Source organism: Giraffa tippelskirchi, chromosome 7, assembly GCF_054371585.1.
Source record: "Giraffa tippelskirchi isolate mGirTip1 chromosome 7, T2T-mGirTip1v1.2.pri, whole genome shotgun sequence".
NCBI lineage: Eukaryota > Metazoa > Chordata > Mammalia > Artiodactyla > Giraffidae > Giraffa > Giraffa tippelskirchi.
In genome coordinates, this window is record NC_137281.1 from 923,252 (window position 1) to 947,530 (window position 24,279).

A 24,279-nucleotide genomic window follows, 5' to 3' on the forward strand; every position below is an offset into this window, starting at 1 on the left:
GGGGAGCCTGGTGGGCTGCTGTCTGTGGGGTCGCACAGAGTCAGACACGACTGAAGCGACTTAGCAGTGGCAGCAGCAGCAGCATATTTGATCCTGGTAAAAGCCAATGGCTGCGGAGTGAATTGTGGAACATACATTTTGCCTTGAGCCACATCCAGTCCTTGTGTCCTGGACACAGTGGGAGCAGCTGTTTCTTCAGTTTAACCCAGTTCGTGTCCTGAACACGATTCCATGGCTGCCTCTTTCATGTATCAGATGCACAGTTGTGATGATGTCATTCCCTCCGATAAAGTCAACTTGTTTGTTTTCAGGTTCTTGTGGAGTCCAGGATGCAGAGATGTGTTCTGAACAGAATGGATCTGCAGAGGGAGCATCACAGATTAGGACTCCCAGGGCAGAATTGTCTCCTGAGAATACCCAGCCCTGTAACATATGTGTCCCAGTTTTGAAAGACATTTTGCATTTAGCTGAAGAGCAAGGAACAAATAGAGAGCAGAAAGAATACACATGTGGAGCATGTGGGAAACAATTCTATTTTACTGCCAATGGTCAGCAGCACATTGGTGTGAAATTCTGTCAGTGTCATGTGAGAAGACCTGCATATTCGAAAAGCTGTACAATCCATGCAGCAAGGAATCTGTCTACCAACATGGAGATTGGGAATGACCTCCTGGTCAACGTGGGTGTTCAGAAACAAGCCACTGATACCAGGACACAACGAAACAACAGTAAGGAGTGTGATGCTGTTTTTCACAAAGGAAACAGTCATCAGGGCTGGGGAGAAGGCAAGATAGTCTCCAGCCCCACAGACATACTTGTTCAGGATGAAGAAGCCCTCACTGGTGAAGGATTTTGTGATTTCAACAAATCTAGGGAAGCCTGCACCCAAAGAAATAGCCTTATTCACCACCAGGAAGTTCGTGCCAGAGAAAGGTCTTATGAATGCAGCCATTCTAGAAAATTTTTTACCCATAAATCTGGCTTCCTTGCAGGTCAGAGATTTAACTCTGGAGGAACACTATATGCCTGTCCTGAATGTGGAAAGTCATTTAGCCAAAGGAGGTACCTCAGAATCCATAGAAAAATCCACACTGGAGAAAAGCCTTATAAATGCAAGGAATGTGGTAAATCTTTCATCCAAAAGGGGAGGTTAATTGACCATCAGAGAGTTCACACTGGTGAACGGCCTTATGAGTGCAGTGAATGTGGAAAGTCTTTTGTTGCTCTGCGTGGCCTCCAGTATCATCAGAGAGTTCACAGTGGTGAGAGACCCTATGGGTGCATTGAATGTGGGAAATCTTTTATCGCTAAATCTGACCTCCATTATCATCAGCGAGTTCATTCTGGAGAAAGGCCTTATGAGTGCAGTGAATGTGGGAAATGTTATATTGATAAGAGAGGTCTCCAATATCATCAGAGAGTTCACAGTGGAGAAAGGCCCTATGAGTGCAGTGAATGTGGGAAATGTTTTATTTTTTCAAGTGGTCTCCGGTATCATCAGAGAGTTCACAGCGGAGAAAGGCCCTATCAGTGTAGTGAATGTGGGAAATCTTTCATTGTTAAGAGAGGCCTCCAGAATCATCAGAGTGTTCACAGTGGAGAAAGGCCTTATGAGTGCATTGAATGTGGAAAATGTTTTATTGATAGGTCACGGCTTCATCGGCATCAGAGAGTTCACAGTGGAGAAAAGCCTTATGAGTGCAGAGAATGTGGGAAATGTTTTACTGATAGGTCAGGCCTTCATCGTCATCAGAGAGTTCACACTTCTGAAAGGGCTTAAATGTTGGTAATCTTTTAGCCAGAGACAGCTTCTACATATCCATAGGAAAATCCACACTGGAGAAAAGTCTTAGGAGTGTAATGAATATACTAAATCTTTTTTCCAAAACTGGAGCATAATTCTACATCACAGAGTTCACAGTGGAGAAAGGCCTTATGCCTCTGCTGAATGTTGGAAATCCTTTAGCTGAAGGAAGTACCTTAGTACCCATAGCAAAATCCATAGTGGAGAAAAGCCTTATCAGTACAAGGAATGTGATAAATCTTTTACCTGTAAGTACTGTTTCATTCGACATCAGAGAATTCATACTTTAGTAAGGCCTTATTAGTGTAATGTATGTGGTAAGTCTTATATATTCTGTGTGGCTTCCATTATCATCAGGGCAGTCGCAGAGGAGAAACACTGTATACGCACAGTGAATATGGAACATCCTTTAACCAAATCCACCAACTAAGTTCCTTTAGGTTAATCCACACTAGAGAAAACCCTTACGAGTGCAAGGAATGTAGTCAGTCATTTTCCTGAGAGTGCCACTTGATTAGCCATCAAGTAGCTCATACTGGAGAAAGGGCTTTATAAAGATCACAATATGGCTGGCAGTGACATTGAGGGATTTGAGGTAGTAAGAAGGTGGGACGTACCTATGCAGCAAACTTTCTAGAGAGGAAACTGAAACAGAGATGCTGTATCTTGTTTGTGATATCTTTGCAATGGATATGGATCTGGGATTTAATTCCAGGTTACCTGTTTCAAGATTTAGGGAGTCTGGTCATTTTACCCCCTCTTGCTCCTTCCAGGTTTGGAGACTGAAAGAACCCCTTATCCATCCTGACACTTCTGCACCCCTCCTCCCCTGCCTGGCAGTGTGAGGAACACTGAAGAACTAGGAATACCATCTGTGGCCCTCACATAGCCTGGTCTCCAGCATTCTTCCTCTTACCTCTGCATGTCCTGTCACTGCCCCTCCTACCCCAGCTCACTCTGAAAAAATGGAAGTCGCCAAGTAATGATTGCTAATCAGTAAGAACTTGCCCCCCCCCCCCCATCATTAGGAAGCTCAGTTGACCAACATTTCTAAAAAAAATTCTTTGTTGGGAAACTTTCGTTACAGTATGCCGGTTTCTTTCATACAATGACATGAATCGGCCATAAATACCCGTATGTACCCTCCCTCTTGACACCCCCCCACTCCATCCCACCTCTCTGGGTTGTCAGGGAGCACTGAGTTGAGCTCCTTGTGTTGCACAGCAACTTCTCACTAGCTAGCTATCTTACACGTGGTAATTATATATTTCAATGATACTCTGAATTCCTCTCACCCTCTCCTTCACCTGCTGTGTCCATAAATCTCTTCTCTATGTCTGTATCTCTGTTCCCTCCCTGCAAATAAGTTCATCAGTACCATGTTTCTAGATTCCATATGTGTGCATAAGTGAACTATATTTGTTGTCCTTTTTTTAACTTACTTTACTCTGTATAATGGGCTTTTAAGTTCATCCACCTCACTAGAACTGACACATTGATTACTTTTTATGGCTGAGTAATACTCTATATATGACCTGCAACTTCTTTAGCCATTCATGTGTCAGTGAGTATCTTGGTTCCTTCTGTGTCCTAGCTATTTTAATATTTCTGCCGTGAACATTGGGACACATGTGTTTTTGAATTATGCTTTTCTCAGGGTATATGGCAGAGAAGGCAATGGCACCCCACTCCAGTACTCTTGCCTGGAAAATCCCATGGACGGAGGAGCCTGGCAGGCTGCAGTCCATGGGGTCTTGACGAGTCGGACACGACTGAGCCACTTCACTTTCACTTTTCACTTTCATGCATTAGAGAAGGAAATGGCAACCCACTCCGGTGTTATTGCCTGGAGAAGCCCAGGGACGGCAGAGCTTGGTGGGCTGCCGTCTATGGGGTCGCACGGAGTTGGACACGACTGAAGTGACTTAGCAGCAGCAGCAGCAGGGTATATGATGAGAATAGAAGTTGATACAGACATTATGGAGAACAGTATGGAGATTTCTTGAAAACTAGGAATAAAGCTACCATATGACCCAGAAATTCAGCCTTTGTTAAAATCTAAGACTGGATGCATGCTGATACCTCCAATGAAGACCGTGTAACAGCAATGTGAAATCACGATTTTGATTGCATTCGTCAGGATTCTTGATGTTGAGTGTTGTTTCTTAATATCTCTTTACCTATGTGTCTTGTTTGGAGATCTTCCTATTCTTACCTTTTGCCTTCTTTTATTTTGTGAGATTTCCCCATTTTCTCTTTTTTTGATGAATAGGACAGCAGGTACACAAGAAAGACATCCGTGAGAGTTCACCCATTGGCCAGTAATGTCAATGACGTCTGCACGGAATTTGGAATACTGAAAGAATATGTTCTCATGTTTTCCTCAATTTCTTTATTATGCATGATGTAATGACCAGATACATTATACACATTTAAGATGAATATGAATTTTTTTTAATATGAATTTTTAACATATGTTACTTCAGTCTTAAGTGCAGACATTAAGTTACAAAGTAAATTAAGTCCTGTTTTATACTGTTTGCCAATTTCTGTGGGTGCAAATACTGCCATAGTCAGTGTCAGGTTGCCAGCACAATGTCACTTAACCTTGAGTCGGGAACCTTCACCAGTAGCCCACCATTGTGTACTTTCCCCCTGTACAAGTTCAGTATCTCTACATATAATTTTAAGAATTTTACATTACTTGAATGTTTATAAAGTGACGGGTTTTGGATATTTGTTTTAAACATTTCATGGATATATAGTTGACTTAAAGTGACGGGTTTTGGATATTTGTTTTAAACATTTCATGGATGTATAGTTGACTTAAAATAAATTGTACTTATTTAAAACGTACATTTTGATACTTGTGTACACCCCTTGAAGCAGTGTCCTCCTGCGATTTTTAATTCATCCTCAGCGTTAAAATTACTGATGCAAGAGCATATTGTACTTTTTAAAATATATAATTGTATTTACTTACTTGTTTTTGACTGTGCTAGATCTTTATTCCTGTGTAGTCTTTTCTCTAGTTGTGGAGAGTGGTGGCTTCTCTTGTTGCAGAGTACCGGCTGTAGGTCATGGGCTTCAGTCATTGTTCCCAGGCTCTAGAGCACAGGCTCACTAGTTGTGGTGCATGGGCTTAGTTGCTCTGGGGGCATGTGGGATCTTTCTAGACCAGGGATCAATCGAACCAGCGTCTCTTGCATTAGCAGGTGGATTCTTTACCACTGAGCCTTGAGTGCAGCCCACCACTTTTGTGAGACTATTTTCAAATGTTTATATAAATGGAATGACTATTGGGTCCTTCCCCTAGGTTATATCATCTATATCATGCACATTTTTTGTGTTTTTGTAGCATCATGTACTTTTGTGGTTTTTAAATTTATCATCCCAGGTACCATGTCATTGCATACGTAACTTCTTAGAATGCATTTGTAAACTAAGAGAGCCCTTATGTAACTCCAGTAACTATTGCACATGAAAGTATTCTAAATATTGCTGCATGTTAGCCCACGAGGGGACACAGTGTGACAGTTGGAATATTGACCACCCTTCACTGCGGCCTGGATCTACAAACTCATGTACCACAGCACAAAGGGAAATGAGAAATGAGACCTGGTTGGGAAAAGACAGTGGGAATTGCAGACCCAGCACAGCAGGTTTGGCCAGAGAAACAAAATCACTCCAGAGGTGTTGGGACAGGCGTGTGGGATGGATGCCCAAAGTTCTGGGCTTGTTACAATATGGGTGAAAGATTGAGTTCAATGTTACAGTAAAGATAGCTGAGAATTTATAGCCAAGAAAAAATGTTAGGGGACAGTGGATGGAAAAACACTGGCATGAAACACCATAAGGGCTGTTCTTTGCAAGCCAATTTAAGACTCTTGCCATAGAAATAAGATATTAAGCGTAGGAAATAGGGTGTTTGATTAGATATTAATATGGGAGTTATACTTGCTAAGTTGCGTTTATCTCTTGTTCGGCTTCATCAAGCCTGTTAAATATCAACTTTCTGCATTCCCAGTGAGGGTATTGTAGACTTTTTTCTTGAATGACTTCAACACTTCAGCCGCCTGCATTTCAAGAGCAATAGGATAATGTATGTTTACTTCCACTTACCAATGGATGTCAAGTAGAGTTGGCTTCAAGGAGTCTGAGATTATGTCTATAACACTTAAGTGATCAGTAGCATTAAAGACTTAAAAAGCTCTGAAGCACCCTATTTTCGTTCCCAGATGGGGCCCCATCCTCTTTAGAACTGTGGAACCACCCTCTTCCATCTCTGGTGATTTCTCAGGGATCCTCGCGGGACCGCTTGGCTTGTTTTCTTGGGGCTTCCAGAGCGGGGCGCGATTGTCCGAGGCTGTGGCACTACATTACCCAGAAGGCTTTGCGCTAAGGCCACCTTCAGCCAATGAAAATCCAAAGGCGGTGCATTTCCTAGAGGCGGAACATCCGGGAGTGGGACTTCCGGTGTTTCGGTGGCTGGCGTTTTGATCGCTACTGGGACTCCACGTGTAGCCGGTCAGAAATTCCGGAGTGAGTTGTTGGAGAGGGAGGTGAGGGGCTGAGGCGAAGTTGGACGCTTTGTCCGTACTGCACAGGGTTGTAGACGTCGCCGTCTGCCGAGAATAACCGTGCCGAGTCCGCCTCGGTTGTTCGACTGTTGTCGCTCTGCCCACAGGCTACGATGGCGGCGGCTGCGCTGTCGGCCCCACATCAGGTAAAGGCTTCGTGCTCCGGGTTCTCCCCTTCCCATTTCCTCACTGAAATACTGATGCCCAGAGTTAGAAGCGCCTGCTCAGGTCGCTTTATCTCAGGCCCCTGGTTCAGAACATGGAGACCTTCGAGGGGTGGTGTCCTTATTTCCGAAGACAAGTGTAATGTGTGGGTGAGGCTTGGAGATGCAGCTGAAGCAGGATCGTTGGGGAATCTATAGGCCATCCTGTTTCTGTGAGGAGCAAAGTTTGAAGTCAGGCTGCAGCTCGAGTACTAGATGAGAGATTGTATTGTACCTTTCTTCTTAGGGCCCTGGGAGCCGTGGAGTTTTGAGCAAAGGAAGGACACGAACTATTCGAGCTTTTAAAAGTTCTCCAAAGACTGTTCAGTGGAAGAAAAGTCTGTAGGGAGTGATGAGTACTTTGAGCAGAGGGAAGTTGTGGCTTTTCCTCGGTAGCAGCTGGTAAAGGGTAGCCCTGACGATGGAGTCACGGAGGAGAGGTTAGCCAGTCAGCTGAGGCGCCCTGGTCCTGGTACCAGGCAGCGGCCCTGGCAAGTCCTGAGTCCCTGGAGCACCGCCCTGGTCACTCTCCTCCGTGCCCTTCCTGTTCCCGCAGATTCCCAGGGCTGCAGAAGCACTTTTAGTAAATGGAAGTTGTTCCAGTCCCTCACTTGTTATCACCCTCAGGCGCAAATTCTCTGTATTGGAGTAAGGTCTTGGGGCTCTTCACCTGCCATCCTACCAGTTTTTTGGTTTGGGGACCTTGGGAACCCCATGTCTGGGTTATTGAGTGCAGGCCTGCTCTATGGAGGAAGTATGGAATGTCACTCCTGGAACCCGTATCAGTCCATGGAAGTGCTTTGAGGGGAAGGTGAGCTGATTTAGGTAAGTGCAGGTCTCCTTTTTTTCTGGTGGGAATAAGCAGCAGGGAAGAGCAGGATTGCAGCTTCAAATGACTGCCTGTGTATTCTAGAGGCAATGGAAGGTTCAGATCAGAAGAGGGAGATTTGCTTCTCCTTGTTTCCAGGGGGTTACATCTTACTGGCTGTGAGGAGATATATAGGAAAATAGATGGTGGCTTTTCAGGAGTGAGACTGTTCATGGTTTTATTTGTTCGTGCTATAGCAGGGCAGCGTGACCTTTGAGGATGTGGCCGTGTACTTCTCCTGGGAGGAATGGTGTCTTCTTGATGAGGCTCAGATACACCTGTACCTTGATGTCATGCTGGAGAACTTTGCACTTGTGTGCATGCTGGGTAAGGTCTGCACACCCCCTCTATCCTCTGAGCCAGGCTCTGTTTTTCTCCTTTCCCCCAAGGACAGCTCTTTACTGCTCACTGCTTTCTTAAAGTGCTAAGTTATGTGCTGTGGTTAGTATGTCTATGGAGAGTGCATCCCTACTCCTTATTGCCCGAACACCTGTGTCCCCAAATTGCAGCTGAGGATTCAGGGTCAGTAGTCTTTTTGTTTTGTATTTAATTTTATTGAATTATTGTTGATTTGCAATTTTGTTTTAATTCCTGTTGTACATTAGGTTCTGCTGGTTATCCATTGTAAATACAGCAGCACGTGTCAGTCACAAACTCTAACTGTCCGTGCCCTTCTCCTTTCCCCTCTGGCAACAGCAAGTTCATTGTCTAAATCCTTGAGTCTGGTTCTGTTTCGTAAATAAGTGTGTATGTATCAGTTTTCTTTTTTAAATTTCATTTAAGTGATATTATATGATATTTATTTTTCTTGCAGTTGAGGTCCTTTCTCAATTACCTGGTTTAAAGAAGCCCTTCCTCAACACATACACACATTAGTCACTCTCTGGGACGTCATCTTGTTCTTAAAAGCACCTTTGAGGTGTCCTGGTTTGTTTGCTTACATGTTTATGATCTGCCTTCCCCGCTTAGAGTGCTAGTATCCGAGAGAGCTTTTACACCTGCTTCACGGCTGTGTTCACAGCCTGGAAAAGAGTGCATACTGAATAGTGGGTGCTCAGTGTAATCTGGCACATTAACTGGTTGAGTTGCTCTTCCAGTAAACAGATAAAAATATGATGTTTCTTCCCACAAAATACTTTCAATTTTAGTTGGTTTAAATCTATTCTAGTTTTCTTAAGTTTTTATTTTGTAATGCGTTATAGCCGATTAACAATGTTGTGATGGTTTCAGGTGAACAGGGAAAGGACAGGGCTATCCATGTGCAGGTATCTGTTATCCCCCAAACTCCCCTTCCATCCAGGCTGCGACATAACATTGAGTGGAGTTTCATGTGCTGTATAGTAGGCCCTTGTTGGCTATTCATTTTAAATACAGGAGTGTGCCCATGTCCACCCCAAACTCCCTAACTATCCCTTCTTCCAATCCTTCCTCCTGGCAGCCATTCTCTAAGTCTGACTCTCTGTTTTGCAACTTCATTTGTATCATTTCTTTTTAGATTCTACATATAAGGGATGTCATAACTATTTCTCCTTCTCTTTCTGACTTAACTTCTCTCAGTATTGACAATCTCTAGGTCCGTCCATGTTGTTGCAAATGGCATTATTTCGTTTGTTTTAGTGGCTGAGTACTATTCCATGGTATATAAGCACCACGTCTTCATCTATTCATCTATCGACAGACATTTAGGTTGCTTCCATTTCTTGGCTATTGTAAACATTACTGCAAGGAATATTGGGGTGCATCTATCCTTTCAAGCTATGTTTTTCTCTGGATACATGCCCAGGAACAGGATTGCTGGATAATAAGGTAACTCTTAGGTTTCTTGTTTTAAGGAACCTCTGTAGTGTTTTCCACAGTGACTGTACCAATGTACATTTTCATCAACAGTGTAAGAGGTTTCCTTTTTCTCCACACCCTCTCCCAAATTTGTTATTTGTAGACTTTTAAATAATTAGTTAATTAATTTACTTATTTTAATTTTGGCCACACTGGGTCTTCGTTGCTTTGCTGGGTCTTTTCTCTAGTTGCAGAGAGAGGGGTCTACTCTCTAATTGAGGTGTCTTCTCTTGTGGTGTCTTCTCTTGTTGCAGAGCATGGGCTGTAGCCCCGCAGGCTTCAGTAGTTGTGGCTTATGGGCTCTAGAGCACAGAGCTAGTAGTTGTGCACAGGCCTAGTTGCTCCATGGCACATGGAATTTTCCCAGATCGGGGATTGAACCAGTATCCCTTGCATTGCAAGGTGGATTCTAAACCACTGGACTATAAGGGAAGACCATATTTGTGGACGTTTTACTGATGGCCATTCTGTCCGGTGTGATGTGGTACCTCATTTTATAATAGTCTTGATTTGCATTTCTTTGATAATTAGCGATGATGAGCACCTTTCATGTGCCTATTGGCCATCTGTATTTTTTCTTTGGAGAAATGTCTAGTTAGGTCCTCTGGGTTGGGTACTTTTGTCATCACTTGTACTCCTCTCTGTATATTTTGGAAATTAAGCCCTTGTCAGTCACATTATTTGCAGTAGTTTGTCTTTTTGTTTTGTTTATGGTTTCCTTTGCTGTGCAAAAGTTTTTGTTTGATTTTGTTGTTGTTCACTCAATCATTTGTGTCCAATTCTTTGCGACCCCATGAACTGCATGCCAGGCTTCCCTGTCCTTCACCATCTCCTGGAGTTTGCTTAAGTCTGGTGACTTAATGGTACCATCCAACCATCTCATCCTCTGTTGCCCTCTTCTCCTTCTGCCCTCATTCTTTCCCAGGATCAGGGTCTTTTCCAGTGAGTTGGCTCTTCGCATCAGGTGGCCAAAGCATTGGAGCTTCGGCTTCAGCATCAGTCCTTCCAATGAATATTCACGGTTGATTTCTTTTAGGATTGACTAGTTTGATCTTTTCGGAGAAGGCAATGGCACCCCACTCCAGTACTCTTGCCTGGAAAATCCCATGGACAGAGGAGCCTGGTAGGCTGCAGTCCATGGGGTCGCGAAGAGTTGGACATGACTGAGCGACTTCACTTTCACTTTTCACTTTCATGCATTGGAGAAAGAAATGGCAACCCACTCCAGTATTCTTGCCTGGAGAATCCCAGGGACAGGGGAGCCTCGTGGGCTACCATCTATGGGGTCGCACAGAGTTGGGCACGACTGAAGTGACTTAGCAGCAGCAGCAACAGTTTGATCTTTTTGCTAAGGGACTCTCAAGAGTCTTCTCCAGTGCCAGAGTTTGAAAGCATCAGTTCTTAAGCACTCAGCCTTCTTTATGGTCCAAGTCTCACATCCGTACATGACTGTGGGAACATCTGTACATGACTATGTTTGATTAGGTCCCATTTATTTGTTTTTGCTTTTATTTCTCTTGCCTTGAGAAACTGTCAGGGTCAGTAGTCTTCCATCAGCCTGATTTATTTCTCCTTGTTTGCCCTCTCTTTGGCCAAGTGACTTTCCAAGTGAATGGTACCCAAGTTTTACTCCATTCCTATACCTGACAGTTTTTTTGTGCCTGACTCTGCAACAGTGTTGTCACTGACATGGTTACTACTGAAACAGACCATGAGATGTTTCTGCAAGATCTTTTTTCAAGGTTCCAATTTCTTTATATCCATGCCAGCATCTGTTATTTTCTGTTCTTTTGTTTTGGTCTCCCCAAGGGGCATGCAGGATGTTATTTCCTTGACAAGTGATGACCAGGGATTGAATATCTGCCACCTGTATTGGCAGTATGCAGTCTTTTTTTTTTAAATATTAGAGAATTGAAGGTATGAGTGCAAGGTTTTTCCCTTTTGTGTTTTGTTTTTTATTTATAGTATTTATTTATTCATTTGGCTGCCCTGGGTCTTAGTTGTGGCACTTCAGGCCATCGGTCTTCCGTCTTTGTTGCAGCATGTGCCATCTTGAGTTACACCATGTGAACTCTTAGTTGTGGCATGTGAGATCTAGTTCCCTGACCTGGGATGGAACCCAGGGACCCTGCATCGGGAGCCTGGAGTTTCAGCAACTGGACCACCAGAGAAGTCCTTGTTATTTTCCTTTCTTTTAATCGTTGCCGTCCTAATGGATGTGAAGTGGTGTATTTTCCCATTTTGGTTACATCCCTCATGGTGTGCTTATTGGTCATTTGTATATCTTTAAAAAATATCTACTCAAGTCCTTTTTTAATTTATTAATCTGGTTGGCTTTTTGGTTGTTTTTGAATTACAAATTTATCCATAGATTCTGAATATCAATCCTTTACAATTTATTTATTTATTTGGTTGCTCTGGGTCTTCGTTGCTGTGCACAGGCTTCTCTTTAGGGTGGCTTCTCTTTTGCCGGGTGAGAGAGGCTCTCATAGGCTCCAGTGCCCAGGCCTCAGTAGTTGCAGCACCAGGGCGCAGGAGTTGCCGTGTGGGGTCTCTTGGATGTGTGGGCTTCAGTAGTTGTGGTGCACAGGCTTACTTACTTACAGGTGGAATCTTGCCAGACCAAGGATCAAGCCTGTGTCCCCTGCATTGGCAAGTGGATTCTTATCCACTGTACTATCAGAGAAGTCTGATATTAATCCCTTTTTGTATTTGTGTTTTGGAAATGCTTTCTCCCAACCTATGGCTTCTTTTTTACTGTGTTTATAGTGTCCTTTGATATACAAAACTTTTCATTTTTTTCTCTTTTCCCCACAGCTTTCTTGAGGTATTATTGACACATGATACTGTATAAGTTAAGGGTATGCAACCGAAATTGTTCCTTTTTGTGAGGCCCTGTTTCTCTTGTGTGTTTTTCCTACAGATTTGTAATTTTATCTCTTAAGTTTAGATCTTTGGTATACTTTGAGTGAATTTTTGTGTATGGCATTAGATAAAGTTCTATTTTCACTGTTGTACATGTGGGTATCCAGTTTTCCTAGCACCGTTTGTTGAGAAGACTGTCTATTGAATGGTGATGGTCCTCTTGTTAGTAAGTATTGGATTATATATTTGAGAGTTGATGTTTAGACTCGTTAGTCTCCGTTTTATTCCATTGGAATATATATTTGTCTTTATGTCAGTAGCACACTGTTTTGCTTTCTCTAGCTTTGTAAGAATTTCAGATTCATGTGTTGTGGGTCCTTAAACTTTGTTCTTTTTAAATAAAATGTTTATTTGTTTAACTGTGTATTTATTTTGGCTGCATTGGGTCTTAGTTGCATCATGTGGGATTTTTGCATCATGTGGAATCTTTTGTTGCAGCATATGGGCTCTTTACTTGTGGATCACAGGTTCAGTAGTTGTGGCTTTTGGGTTTAGTTGCTCCAGGGCATGTGAAATCTTAGTCCCCCAGATAGGAATCTAATCCAAGTACCCTGCATTGCAAGGAGGATTCTTAACCATTGAACCCCCAGGAAGTCCCTCAACTTTGTTATTTTTCACAATTGCATTGGCTATATAGAATCCTTTGAAAGTCCATATGAATTTGAGTTTGAGTTTTTCTGTTTTTTGAAGATGAGATTGTTTTTGATAGGGATTGCATTGAATCAAAAATCCGTCATCTGAGTGTTCTTTTTAAATTAACTTTTTGCTGTCCTTGGGCTTTCTCTAGTTGTAGTACACAGGTTTCTCATTGAGGTGGCTTCTCTTGTGGATCACAGGCTATAGGTGCAGAAGCTTCAGTAGTTTCAGAATGCTGGCTGAGTAGTTGGGCCCAAGAGCCACATGGAATCCAGTAGTTGTGGCACACAGGCTTAGATGCTCTGCAACACATGGGATCTTCCTGGTCCAGGGATGAAACCCGCATTCCCTTCATTGGCAGATTGACTCTCATCAACTGTACCACTAAGGAAGTCCCCATCTGAATGTTAAAATTGATGAACCTACATGAACACACTGGAGAAGGAAATGGCAACCCACTCCAGTATTCTTGCCTGGAGAATCCCAGGGACAGCGGAGCCTGATGGGCTGCCTTCTGTGGGGTCGCACAGAGTCGGACACGACTGAAGCGACTTAGCAGCAGCAGCAGCAGCACATGAACACATCGTTATTACTCAAAATCTGAGTTTGTGTTAGGGTCTACTCTTGATATTTTCCATGCTATGGCCTTTGATAAATGTTTAATGACATATATTCACCATTTCGGAGAAGGCAGTGGCACCCCACTCCAGTACTCTTGCCTGGAAAATCCCATGGACGGAGGAGCCTGGTAGGCTACAGTCCATAGGATCGCTAAGAGTCAGACACGACTGAGCGACTTCACTTTCACTTTTCCCTTTCATGCACTGGAGAAGGAAATGGCAACCCACTCCAGTATTCTTGCCTGGAGAATCCTAGGGACGGCGGAGCCTGTTGGGCTGCCGTCTATGGGGTCGCACAGAGTTGGACACGACTGAAGCAACTTAGCAGTAGCAGCAGCAGCAGCGTTCACCATTATAGTATCATACAGAATGTTTTCAATTTTCAGCTAAAAATTCTCTGGGCTCCACCTGTTCATTCCTTCTTCCCCCTTACTCCTTGGTATCCCCTGATTGTTATTTTACTGTTTCATTAGTTTACCCTTTTCAAGAATGTCATACACTTGGAATCATGCAATATGTAGCCTTTTCATGTTGGCTTTCTCATACTAGTAAGTATTTCAAGCTTTTTGCCTGTCTTTTCATGATTTGAGTAGTTTGTTGCAGTTTAACTCTGAACCATATTTCTGTTCTCTGGGTGTATCATGTTTACTCATTCATCTCCTGAAGGACTTCTTGATTATCTACAAGTTTTGAAAGTTATGAATAAAGCTACGCTAAGTTTCTGTGTGAAGGTGTTTGTGTGGATATACGAAGTGGACTCTACCACTAAGGATTCCAGTTGGCATTGAATAAAATTCCTGTTGCTCCATGCCCTTACCAGCATTTGCTGTTGTTAGTGTTTGGATTGGAGTTTCAGCTTCAGCATCAGTCCTTCCAATAAATATTCAGGACTGATTTCCTTTTGGATGGACTGGATCACCTTGAAGACCACAGGACTCTCAAGAGTCTTCTCCAGCACCACAGTTCAAAAGCATCAATTCTTCAGTGCTCAGCTTTCTTTATAGTCCAACTCTCACATCCATACATGACCACTGGAAAAACCATAGCTTTGACTAGACGGACCTTTGTTGGCAAAGTAATCTCTCTGCTTTTTAATATGCTGTGTAGGTTGGTCATAGCTTTTCTTCTAAGGAGCAAGTGTCTTTTAATTTCATGGCTGCAGTCACTGTCTGCAGTGATTTTGGAGCCCCCCAAAATAAAGTCTTTCACTGTTTCCACTGTTTTCCCCATCTATTTGCCATGAAGTGTTGGGACCAGATGCCATGATCTTAGTTTTCTGAATGTTGAGCTTTAAGCCAACTTTTTCACTCTCCTCTTTCACTTTCATCAAGAGGCTCTTTAGTTCTTCACTTTCTGCCATAAGGGTGGTGTCATCTGCATATCTGAGGTTATTGATATTTCTCCCGGCAATCTTGATTCCAGCTTGTGCTTCATCCAGCCTGGCATTTTGCGTGGCACACTGCACTCAATATGCCAGCAAATATGGAAAACTCAGCAATGGCTGCAGGACTGGAAAAGGTCAGTTTTCATTCCAATCCCAGAGAAAGGCAATGCCAAAGAATGCTCAAACTACTGCACAATTGCACTCATCTAACATGCTAGTAAAGTAATGCTCAAAATTCTCCAAGCCAGGCTTCAGCAATACATGAACCATGAAATTCCAGATGTTCAAGCTGGTTTTAGGAAAGGCAGAGGAACCAGAGATCAAATTGCCAACATCTGATGGATCATCGAAAAAGCAAAAGAGTTCCAGAAAAACATCTATTTCTGCTTTATTGGCTATGCCAAAGCCTTTGTGTGGATCACAATAAACTGTGGAAAATTCTGAAAGAGATTCGAATACCAGACCATCTGACCTGCCTCTTGAGAAACCTGTATTCAGGTCAGGAAGCAACAGTTAGAACTGGACATGGAACAACAAACTGGTTCCAAATAGGAAAAGGAGTACGTCAAGGCTGTATATTGTCACCCTGCTTATTTAACTTATATGCAGAGTACATCATGAGAAACGCTGGGCTGGAAGAAACACAAGCTGGAATCAAGATTGCCGGGAGAAATATCAATAACCTCAGATATGCGGATGACACCACCCTTATGGCAGAAAGTGAAGAAGAACTAAAGAGCCTCTTGATGAAGGTGAAGGAGGAGAGTGAAAAAGTTGGCTTAAAGCTCAACATTCAGAAAACTAAGATCATGGCATCTGGTCCCATCACTTCATGGGAAATAGATGGGAAATAGTGGAGACAGTGTCAAACTTTATTTTGGGGGGCTCCAAAATCACTGCAGATGGTGATTGCAGCCATGAAATTAAAAGACGCTTACTCCTTGGAAGGAAAGTTATGACCAACCTAGAAAGCATATTAAAAAGCAGAGACATTACTTTGCCAACAAAGGTCCATCTAGTCAAGGCTATGGTTTTTCCAGTGGTCATGTATGGATGTGAGGGTTGGACGGTGAAGAAAGCTGAGCGCCAAAGAATTGATGCTTTTGAACTGTGGCGTTGGAGAAGACTCTTGAGAGTCCCTTGGATTTCAAGAAGATCTAACCAGTCCATCCTAAAGGAGATCAGTCCTGGGTGTTCATTGGAAGGACTGATGTTGAAGTTGAAACTCCAATACTTTGGCTACCTCATATGAAGAGGTGACTCGTTGGAAAAGACCCTGATGCTGGGAGGGATTGGGGGCAGAAGGAGAAGGGGACGACAGAGGATGAGATGATTGGATGGCATCACTGACTCGATGGACATGGGCTTGGGTAGACTCTGGGAGTTGGTGATGGACAGGGAGGCCTGGCATGCTGCAATTCATGGGGTCGCAAAGAGTCAGACACAACTGAGTGACTGAACTGAACTGAACTCTACATATAAGTTAAATAAGGAGGGTGACAATATACACCTTTGACGTACCCCTTTTCCTGTTTGGAACCAGTCTGTTGTTCCATGTCCAGTTCTAACTGTTGCTTCCTGACCTGCATACAGGTTTCTCAAGAGGCAGGTCAGGTGGTCTGGTATTCCCATCTCTTAAAGAGTTTTCCACAGTTTGTTGTGATCCACACAGTCAAAGGCATTGGCATAGCCAATAAAGCAGAAATAGGTGTTTTTCTGGAACTCTCTTGCTTCTTCAATGATCCAGGGATGTTGGCAATTTGATCTCTGGTTCCTCTGCCTTTTCTTAATCCAGCTTGAACATCTGAAAGTTCACGGTTCACGTACTGTTGAAGCCTGGCTTGGAGAATTTTGAGCGTTACTTGTTAGCGTGTGAGATGAGTGCATTTGTGTGGTAGTTTGAACATTCTTTGGCATTGCCTTTCTTGGGGATTGGAATGAAAACTGACCTTTTCCAGTCCTGTGGCCACTGCTGAGTTTTCCAGATTTGCTGGCATATTGAGTGCAGCACTTTCACAGCATCATCTTTCAGGATTTGAAACAGCTCAACTGGAATTCCATCACCTCCACTAGCTTTGTTCATAGTGATGCTTTCTAAGGCCCACTTGACTTCACGTTCCAGGATGTCTGGCTCTAGGTGAGTGATCACACCATCGTGATTATCTGGGTCGTGAAAATCTTTTTTGTACTGTTCTTCTGTGTTTTCTTGCCACCTCTTTTTAATATTTTCTGCTTCTTTTAGGTTCATACCATTTCTGTCCTTTATTGAGCCCATCTTTGCATGAAATGTTCCCTTGGTATCACTGATTTTCTTGAAGAGATCTTTAGTCTTTCCCATTCTGTTGTTTTCCTCTATTTGTTTGCACTGATCACTGAGGAAGGCTTTCTTATCTCTCCTTGCTATTCTTTGGAACTCTGCATTCAAATGGTTTTGTCTTTCCTTTCCTCCTTTGCCTTTAGCTTCTTTTCTTTTTTCAGCTATTTGTAAGGCCTCCTGAGACAACCATTTTGGCTTTGTGCATTTCTTTTTCTTGGTGATGGTCTTGATCACAGCCTTCTGTACAATGTCACAAACTTCTGTCCATAGTTCTTCAGGCACTCTGTCTATCAGATCTAATCCCTTGAATCTATTTGTCACTTCCACTAGATAATCATAAGGGATTTGATTTAGGCCATACCTGAATGGTCTGGTTGTTCGTTTCCAAGGCAGACCATTCAGTATCAGTAATCCAAATGTATGCCCCAACCAGTAATGCTGAAGAAGCTGAAGTTGAACAGTTCTATGAAGACCTACAAGATCTTCTAGAACTGACACCCAAAAAAGGTGTCCTTTACACTATAGGGGACTGGAATGCAAAAGTAGAAAGTCAATAGATACCTGGAGTAACAGGCAAATTTGGTTTTGGAGTACAGAATGAGGCAGGGCAAAGGCTAACAGAGTTTTGCCAAGGGAACACACTAGTCATAGCAAACACCCTGTTCCAACCACACAAGAGATGACTCTACACATGGACATTACCAGATCGTCAATACTGAAATCAGATTGATTATAACCTCTGCAGCCAAAGATGGAGAAGCTCTATACAGTCAGCAAAAACAAAACTGGGAGCTGACTGTGGCTCAGGTCATGAACTCCTTGTTGCCAAATTCAGACTGAAATTGCAGGAAGTGGAGAAAACCACTAGACCGTTCAGGTATGACCTCAATCAGTTTATTTATATCCCCTCGATGACTTCCTGGGGATTTGATTTGGATTACACTGAAGTGATACGTGAAGGTGGGCATAACTGACATCTTGACAAAAGTGGAATGTGAAATATCTTTGACACTTTAGAAATGTGAAATATCTTTCCATTTATTTAGTTCTTTTCTTCATCAGAGTTTTTATCGTTGCCCTCATGTAGATCTTGTACATGTCTTGGTAGATTTATAATTATTTCTTCCTTTCTCTCTCCATTCTTTCAGGGGGTGTTAATGTACATGATATTGTGTTTTGTGGGGACTTCTCAGTGGTGCTAGTGGTAAAGAACCTGCCTGCCAGTGCAGGCGATGTTAGAGAATCTGGGACAATCCCCTGAAGAAGGAAATGGCAACCCACTCTGGTATTCTTGCCTGGAGAATCCCATGGACAGACGAGCCTGGCCGTTTATGGTCCATAGGGTAACAAAGAGTCAGATATGATTGAAGTAACTTAGCACATTGTGTTTTTAATTTCAAACTTCACTTGTTTATTGTTGATGTATAGGAAAGTAATGACTGACTTTTGTATAGTCTTCTTGTGTCCTGAAACCTTGCTGTAATTGCTTCTGAATCCCAGGGTTTTTTGTTGTTGTTGTATATTTTGTTTTTATATAGTTGGTTATGCCATCTGAGAATGAAGGCAGATTTATTCTTTCACTCCCTATCAGTATAACTTTTATATAGCTTTCTTTTCTCATTGCGTTAGTTATGACTTACAAAGTTGAAAGGGAGTCGAAAAGGGGAACATCCTTGCGTTCTTCATCTTAGTGGCAAAGTTTCTAGTTTTTGTCCAGGAAGTATGATGATACCAGTAGGGTTTTATTTTGATTGTCAAGTTAAAGAATTTTTCAATTTTTCAATAGCTAGGAGAGGGAGATTTTGATCATGAATGGGTATTGGATTTGGCCAGATCCTTTTGTTTTCATCTCTTGATGAGATCATGTACTGGTGGGTGCTTTTGTTTGTTTTTTGGACATGCACACAGTGACTGGGGATTGAACCCTAGCTGAACCAGTGACAGTGCTGAGTCCTAAGCACTGGACTGCTAGAGAATCCCTGCATGTGCATGTTTAAAGTGGGTTTTTTGGAGGGAATATGTACTTGACTCCTTTCTGAATTCACTCTGATAATGTCTTTTTTCATTGGTGTATTGAGACTATTGACGTTTAATATAGTCATATAGTTGAATAAATATCTAACGAATTTGTTACCATCTTCTACCATTGCCTTTATTCTTTTCCCTGTGTTTGTTGTCCACTCCTTTTCATTTGTTAATTGAGAATTTTGTATGATTGCATTTTCTCTTCTTTGTTAGCATATCACGTATACTTTTTTCCTTTCATTTTTCTTTAATGTAATTGTGCTGGAGTTTGTATTATGTATTTACATCTGATTATAGTCCACTTTCACATGACCCTGTATGGCTTCCTTGGTAGTTTGAATACTTTATAATTTAAAAAAATTCCTAAGTGCTTTCTCTGCTCCATTTTATAATTGTTCTCATTTGTTTTGATGTTATATAAACATACATATATGGGTGTTCTAAAAATGCATAATGGGGTACATAGTTGCTGTTGTTCTTTAGAATACATATGTATGGGAAGCAGCTACATGAAAAGATGCTCAGTATCCTGAATGGGTGGGAAAATGCAAATCAGAAACACAGTGAGATACCACCTCATACACGTTACAATGTCTGTTATAAAAAGGACAAAAAAATAAATGTTGGTTAACTTGTAGAGAAAATGGACCCCTTGTGCACTGTTGGTAAAAGTGAAAGTGTTAGTCGCTCTGTCAGGTCTGACTCTTTGCCACACCATGGACCATAGCCCTCCAGGCTCCTCTGCCCATGGAATTCTCCAGGCCCAAATACTGAAAGAGGTAGCCTTTCCCTTCTCCAGAGGATCTTCCCAACCCTGGAGTTAAACCCAGGTCTCCTGCATTGCAGGCAGATTCTTTACTGTCTGTGGGTAGGAATATACATTATTGCAGCCACTATAGTAAAGATTATGGAGAATGCTTACTACAGAGTTAAAAAAGGAACTTAGATATAGTCCATCAATTCCACCTTTGTGTATTTATGCAGAGGGAGTAAAAGCATCATTTCAAAAAGATATCTGTGCCTTATGTCTATTGTAGCATTATTTATAATATTCAAGAGATGGAAACAACCTAAGTGTCCACTAATGGATGAGTGGATAACAAAAATGAAATATATATGGAATATTATTCAGTATTGTATAACCATAAAAAAGATGGCTGTCTTGCCATTTTCAGTAGCATAAATGGACCTGGAGAGCATTATGCTACGTGAAATAAATCAGGGAAAGACAAATCCAGTTGTCCCACTGTGTCCACTGAGGATTAGATCCAGGATCCTGTAAACATACTGAGGTCTAGAGGCCCATAGTCAGTCCTGTGATTCTGAAGTTTTCCCATTTGTGAATTCATCCAGCTACACAGAGCATATGATTCTGTGTATATTTATTGAAAAGTGTTCCTGTAAAAGTGGACCCAAGCATTCAGAACTCAAGTTGTTCTACATTTACCTGTACTGGGTGGTTATGCTTACACGTTGAATCTTTAAAACGATAACACCAACACCATACAGATACAGACATAGGATTAGTGACTGCCAGACCAGAGCAAGGTGGGCAGATGAAATGAATGAAGGGTGTCAGAAGTTACACACTTCTGGTTATAAGGTGAGTAAGTCCTGGGGATGTAAGGCACAGCATAGTGACTAGTTAACATGACTGTATTGAATATTTAGAAATTTCTCAAAGAGGGCATCCCTGGTGGTCTCCTGGTTAAGAATCCGCCTGGCAATGCAGGGGACGGGTTTGATCCCTGGTACAGCATTGCTGCACACATGCTGTGGAGCAGCTAAGCCCATGTGCAGCAATTACTGAGTCTGCCTGTTGCAACTACTGAAGCATTCCTGCCTTAGAGCGTGTGCTGTGCCACAGAAGAAGCTATTGCAAGAAGAAGCCCATCCAACACAGCTAGAGACTCACCCCCGCTTGCCAAAACCAGAGAAAGCCTGAGACCAGCAACAACCACCAAGTGAAGTCATAAATGAGTACATAAATGAAAAAAGAAAATTGCAAAAGAGTAGATCTTAAAAGTGCTCATCACAAGAAAAAAAATCACAGTCAGATTTTCTGAGGCTTGGAGATCTACTTCCTTACAGTGTCACGGGTTGAGGAGATGTGGTCCTGGTAAAAGCCATTGACGGGAGTGAATTGTAGAAGACGCCTTTCTCCTTGGGCCACATCCAGTCCTTCTGTCCTGCGCTTGGTGAGAGCAGCTGCTTCTCAGTTTTATCCCATCTCCATTTCCTGAACACAGTCCTGTGGAGTGATTCTCTCATGGGTCAGATATGGAATTGTGATGGCGTTCCCTTCCTCCAGTAAAGTCAACGTGAACTCCACTGTCACTTCTTTGTCTTCAGGTACTTGGCGTGGAGTTCAGGATGAGGAGACACCTGAACAGAGCGTACCTGTAGAAGGAGTGTCACAGATTAGGACTCCCAGGGCAGGTCTGTCTCCTGAGAAGGTCCAGCTTTGTAAGATGTGCATCCCAGTCTTGAGAGACATTTTGCACTTGGCTGAAGAGCAAGGAACAAATAGCGGGCAGAAAGCATACACCTGTGGGTCATGTGGGAAACAGTTCTATTTCACTGCAGACCTTCAGCAGCACCAGGAGCAGCACCTTGGAGAGAATCCCTTACGATGTATCATGGAGAGACCCTCATTTCTGAAGAACTGCACAGTTCTTGCATCAGGGAATCTCTCTACCTTCATGGAGCTTGGGAATGACTTCATGGCAAATATGGGAGCTCATCCACAGGCCACTAATACCAGGAAGAAACTGAACAATAGTAAGGAATGTGAAGCTTTTTCACAGTGGAAAAAGTCATCAGAGCTGGGGAGAAGGCAAGATAGTCTCCAGCCACACAGACATACTTGTTAAGGATGAGCGAATCCTCACTAGTGAAGGTTTTGTAAGTTCAATACATGTGAGAAAACCAGCACCCAAAGAAATAGCCTCATTCAGCATCAGAAAGTTCATGCTAGAGAAAGGCATCATGAATGCAGCCATTGTGGAAAATTACTTAGCCACAAATCCCGTTTCCTTGCACATTAGAGATTTAACTGTGAAGGGATGCTTTATGACTGCAGTGAATGTGGAAAATCCTTTAGCCAAAGGAAATACCTCATTGCCCATAGAAAAATCCACACTGGAGAAAAGCCTTATGAGTGCAAGGAAGGTAATAAATCCTTTATCCAAAAGTGGAACTTAATGGAACATCAGAAAGTTCACACTGGAGAAAAGCCTTATCAGTGCAACCAATGTGGAAAATTTTTTGCCCACAAATCCAATTTCCTTGCACATGAAAGACTTCACACTGGAGAAAACCCTTATGAGTGCAGCATATGTGGGAAAGCTATTACTATTAGCTCTGGTCTCTATTATCATCTGAGAGTTCACACTGGAGAAAGGCCTGATGAGTGCAGTGAATGTGGGAAATCTTTTACTGCTGGGTGGAGCCTTCGTGATCATCAGAGAGTTCACACTGGAGAAAGGCCTTATAAGTGCAGTGAATGTGGGAAGCATTTAATTAGTTACTTGAGCCTTCTTCGTCATCTCAGAGTTCACACTTAAGAAAGGCCTTATAAGTGCAGTGAATATGGCCAGTCTTTTACTAGTCAAACCGGTCTCTATGATCATCACAAACTTCACACTGGAGAGGGGCCTTTTGCATGAAGTGAATGTGGGAAAGCCTTTAAGCAAAGACAGCTCCTCCGTACACATTGGAAAATCCACCCTGGAGAAAATCCTTACGAGTGCAAGGAATGTGGTAAATCTTTCATCTGAAGTTACCGCTTGGTTAAATATCAGTGAGATCACACTGAAGAAAGGGTTTTATAAATATTGCAAATATGGCTGGCAGTGATATCAAAGAAGTTTGAGGTGGTGACAGTGTGGGCAGAACCTCTAAAGCAAATGGACCCTTTCTAGAGCAGAAACTGAGGCGCAGAGATGCTGTGTCAGCTGTTTATGATCCCCGTTGAAGGGATAAGGCTCCGAGATTGAATGCCACGTTGCCTGCTTCAGGCATTTGGAGAATCTGGTGACTTCCCTCCTCCCCTGCTCTACGCCCACCGGGTTTGAGGACTGAAGGAACACCTTGTCTATCCTGACACTTCTGCTCCCTCTGCCCCCACCCTATGAGCCGTGCTTACATCCCAACCCATGCTGATGGTCAGGATTATCTTTTCTCTGAGAACCAACATTGATGACTTTGCTGTGGATGACTCCATTCATCTACCCAGCCAAACCAACGCTGTGATTTCATCCCTATCATTGCCATTTTAGAAAGAAGGGCCGTCCAGCTCAGAGAGTTAGAGGGACTTCCACAGGAGCTCACTACTGCCAGACCTGTCATGAGAGTGGTTACACTGCACACGTCCACTGGCTTTTCTTTTGCCCCTCAGAGCAAGGACTGCAGTTCCTGTATCCTGACCATGAGCTGCACACTTGGCAGCTCCATCCCCACAAGGGGATCCGGCCTCATTTCCTGTGTGCGCATGTCCCACTAACACCCTCCCACTCGGGAGCTTCCTCACAGAACAACAGCGCTGAGCTAGGGACCCTGGCCTGACTCATTGGTATTTCCCCAGGTTTGACACTGGCCTCACCGCTCTCTGCAGTGATTGGTTTCCCAAGTCCTGTTCATCTTCTTTACATACTCACCTCAAGAGGTCCCTGTTCCCCTGTTACGTGGTTGACCTGCTCACTGTTTAGGGCAGCGTGAGGGACACTGAAGGCCTGAGGATGTCTGGTGTGGCCCTCACATGGTATAGTCTCTAAAGCTCTTCTTCCTTTACCCCTGTACTCATCTCTTCACTTTTCCTCCTACCCCTCCAGAACACTGTCACTTAGTAAAATAATGATTATTTATTAGTATGAGTTTGTCCTCACTTTCTGAGACCCACACTTGATCAACCTAGCTTTAAAACTAACAGGAATACAAGGTGACCCCTCCCATCAAGACTAAAACCTCTGTATTAAAAAATTGTTATGATTTTAATTACATTTTAACTGTGTCATGTGGCATGTGGGATCTTAGTTCCCCCAACCAGCAATCTAAACCATGTCCTGTGATGTGGACATGGG

The 24,279-nt window shown here is 42.8% G+C and overlaps 2 protein-coding genes across 3 annotated transcripts in view; both read left to right on the forward strand.

The window, feature by feature from the left end:
* The window catches only part of LOC145514432 (uncharacterized), a 43,928-nt gene that overhangs the window by 7,514 nt on the left and 12,135 nt on the right, over positions 1-24,279 (forward strand). The window contains exon 3 of one of the 2 annotated variants that reach the window (XM_081512209.1): positions 312-4,658. The exons of the other annotated variant lie outside the window; for it this stretch is intronic. Within the exon in view, the coding sequence (XP_081368335.1) occupies positions 312-1,780 (1,469 nt within the window). The 3' untranslated portion in view covers positions 1,781-4,658. Of the gene's footprint in view, positions 1-311; positions 4,659-24,279 lie in introns of those variants that run through there. 2 annotated transcript variants of the gene reach the window in all.
* On the forward strand, positions 6,259-23,764 carry LOC145512352 (zinc finger protein 211-like). Its single transcript, XM_081506096.1, is given in 8 exon segments — positions 6,259-6,346; positions 6,492-6,530; positions 7,653-7,782; positions 21,551-21,992; positions 21,994-22,094; positions 22,097-22,117; positions 22,262-22,369; positions 23,598-23,764. Coding segments are annotated over 7 exon segments (1,002 nt in total). The 5' UTR covers positions 6,259-6,346; positions 6,492-6,497.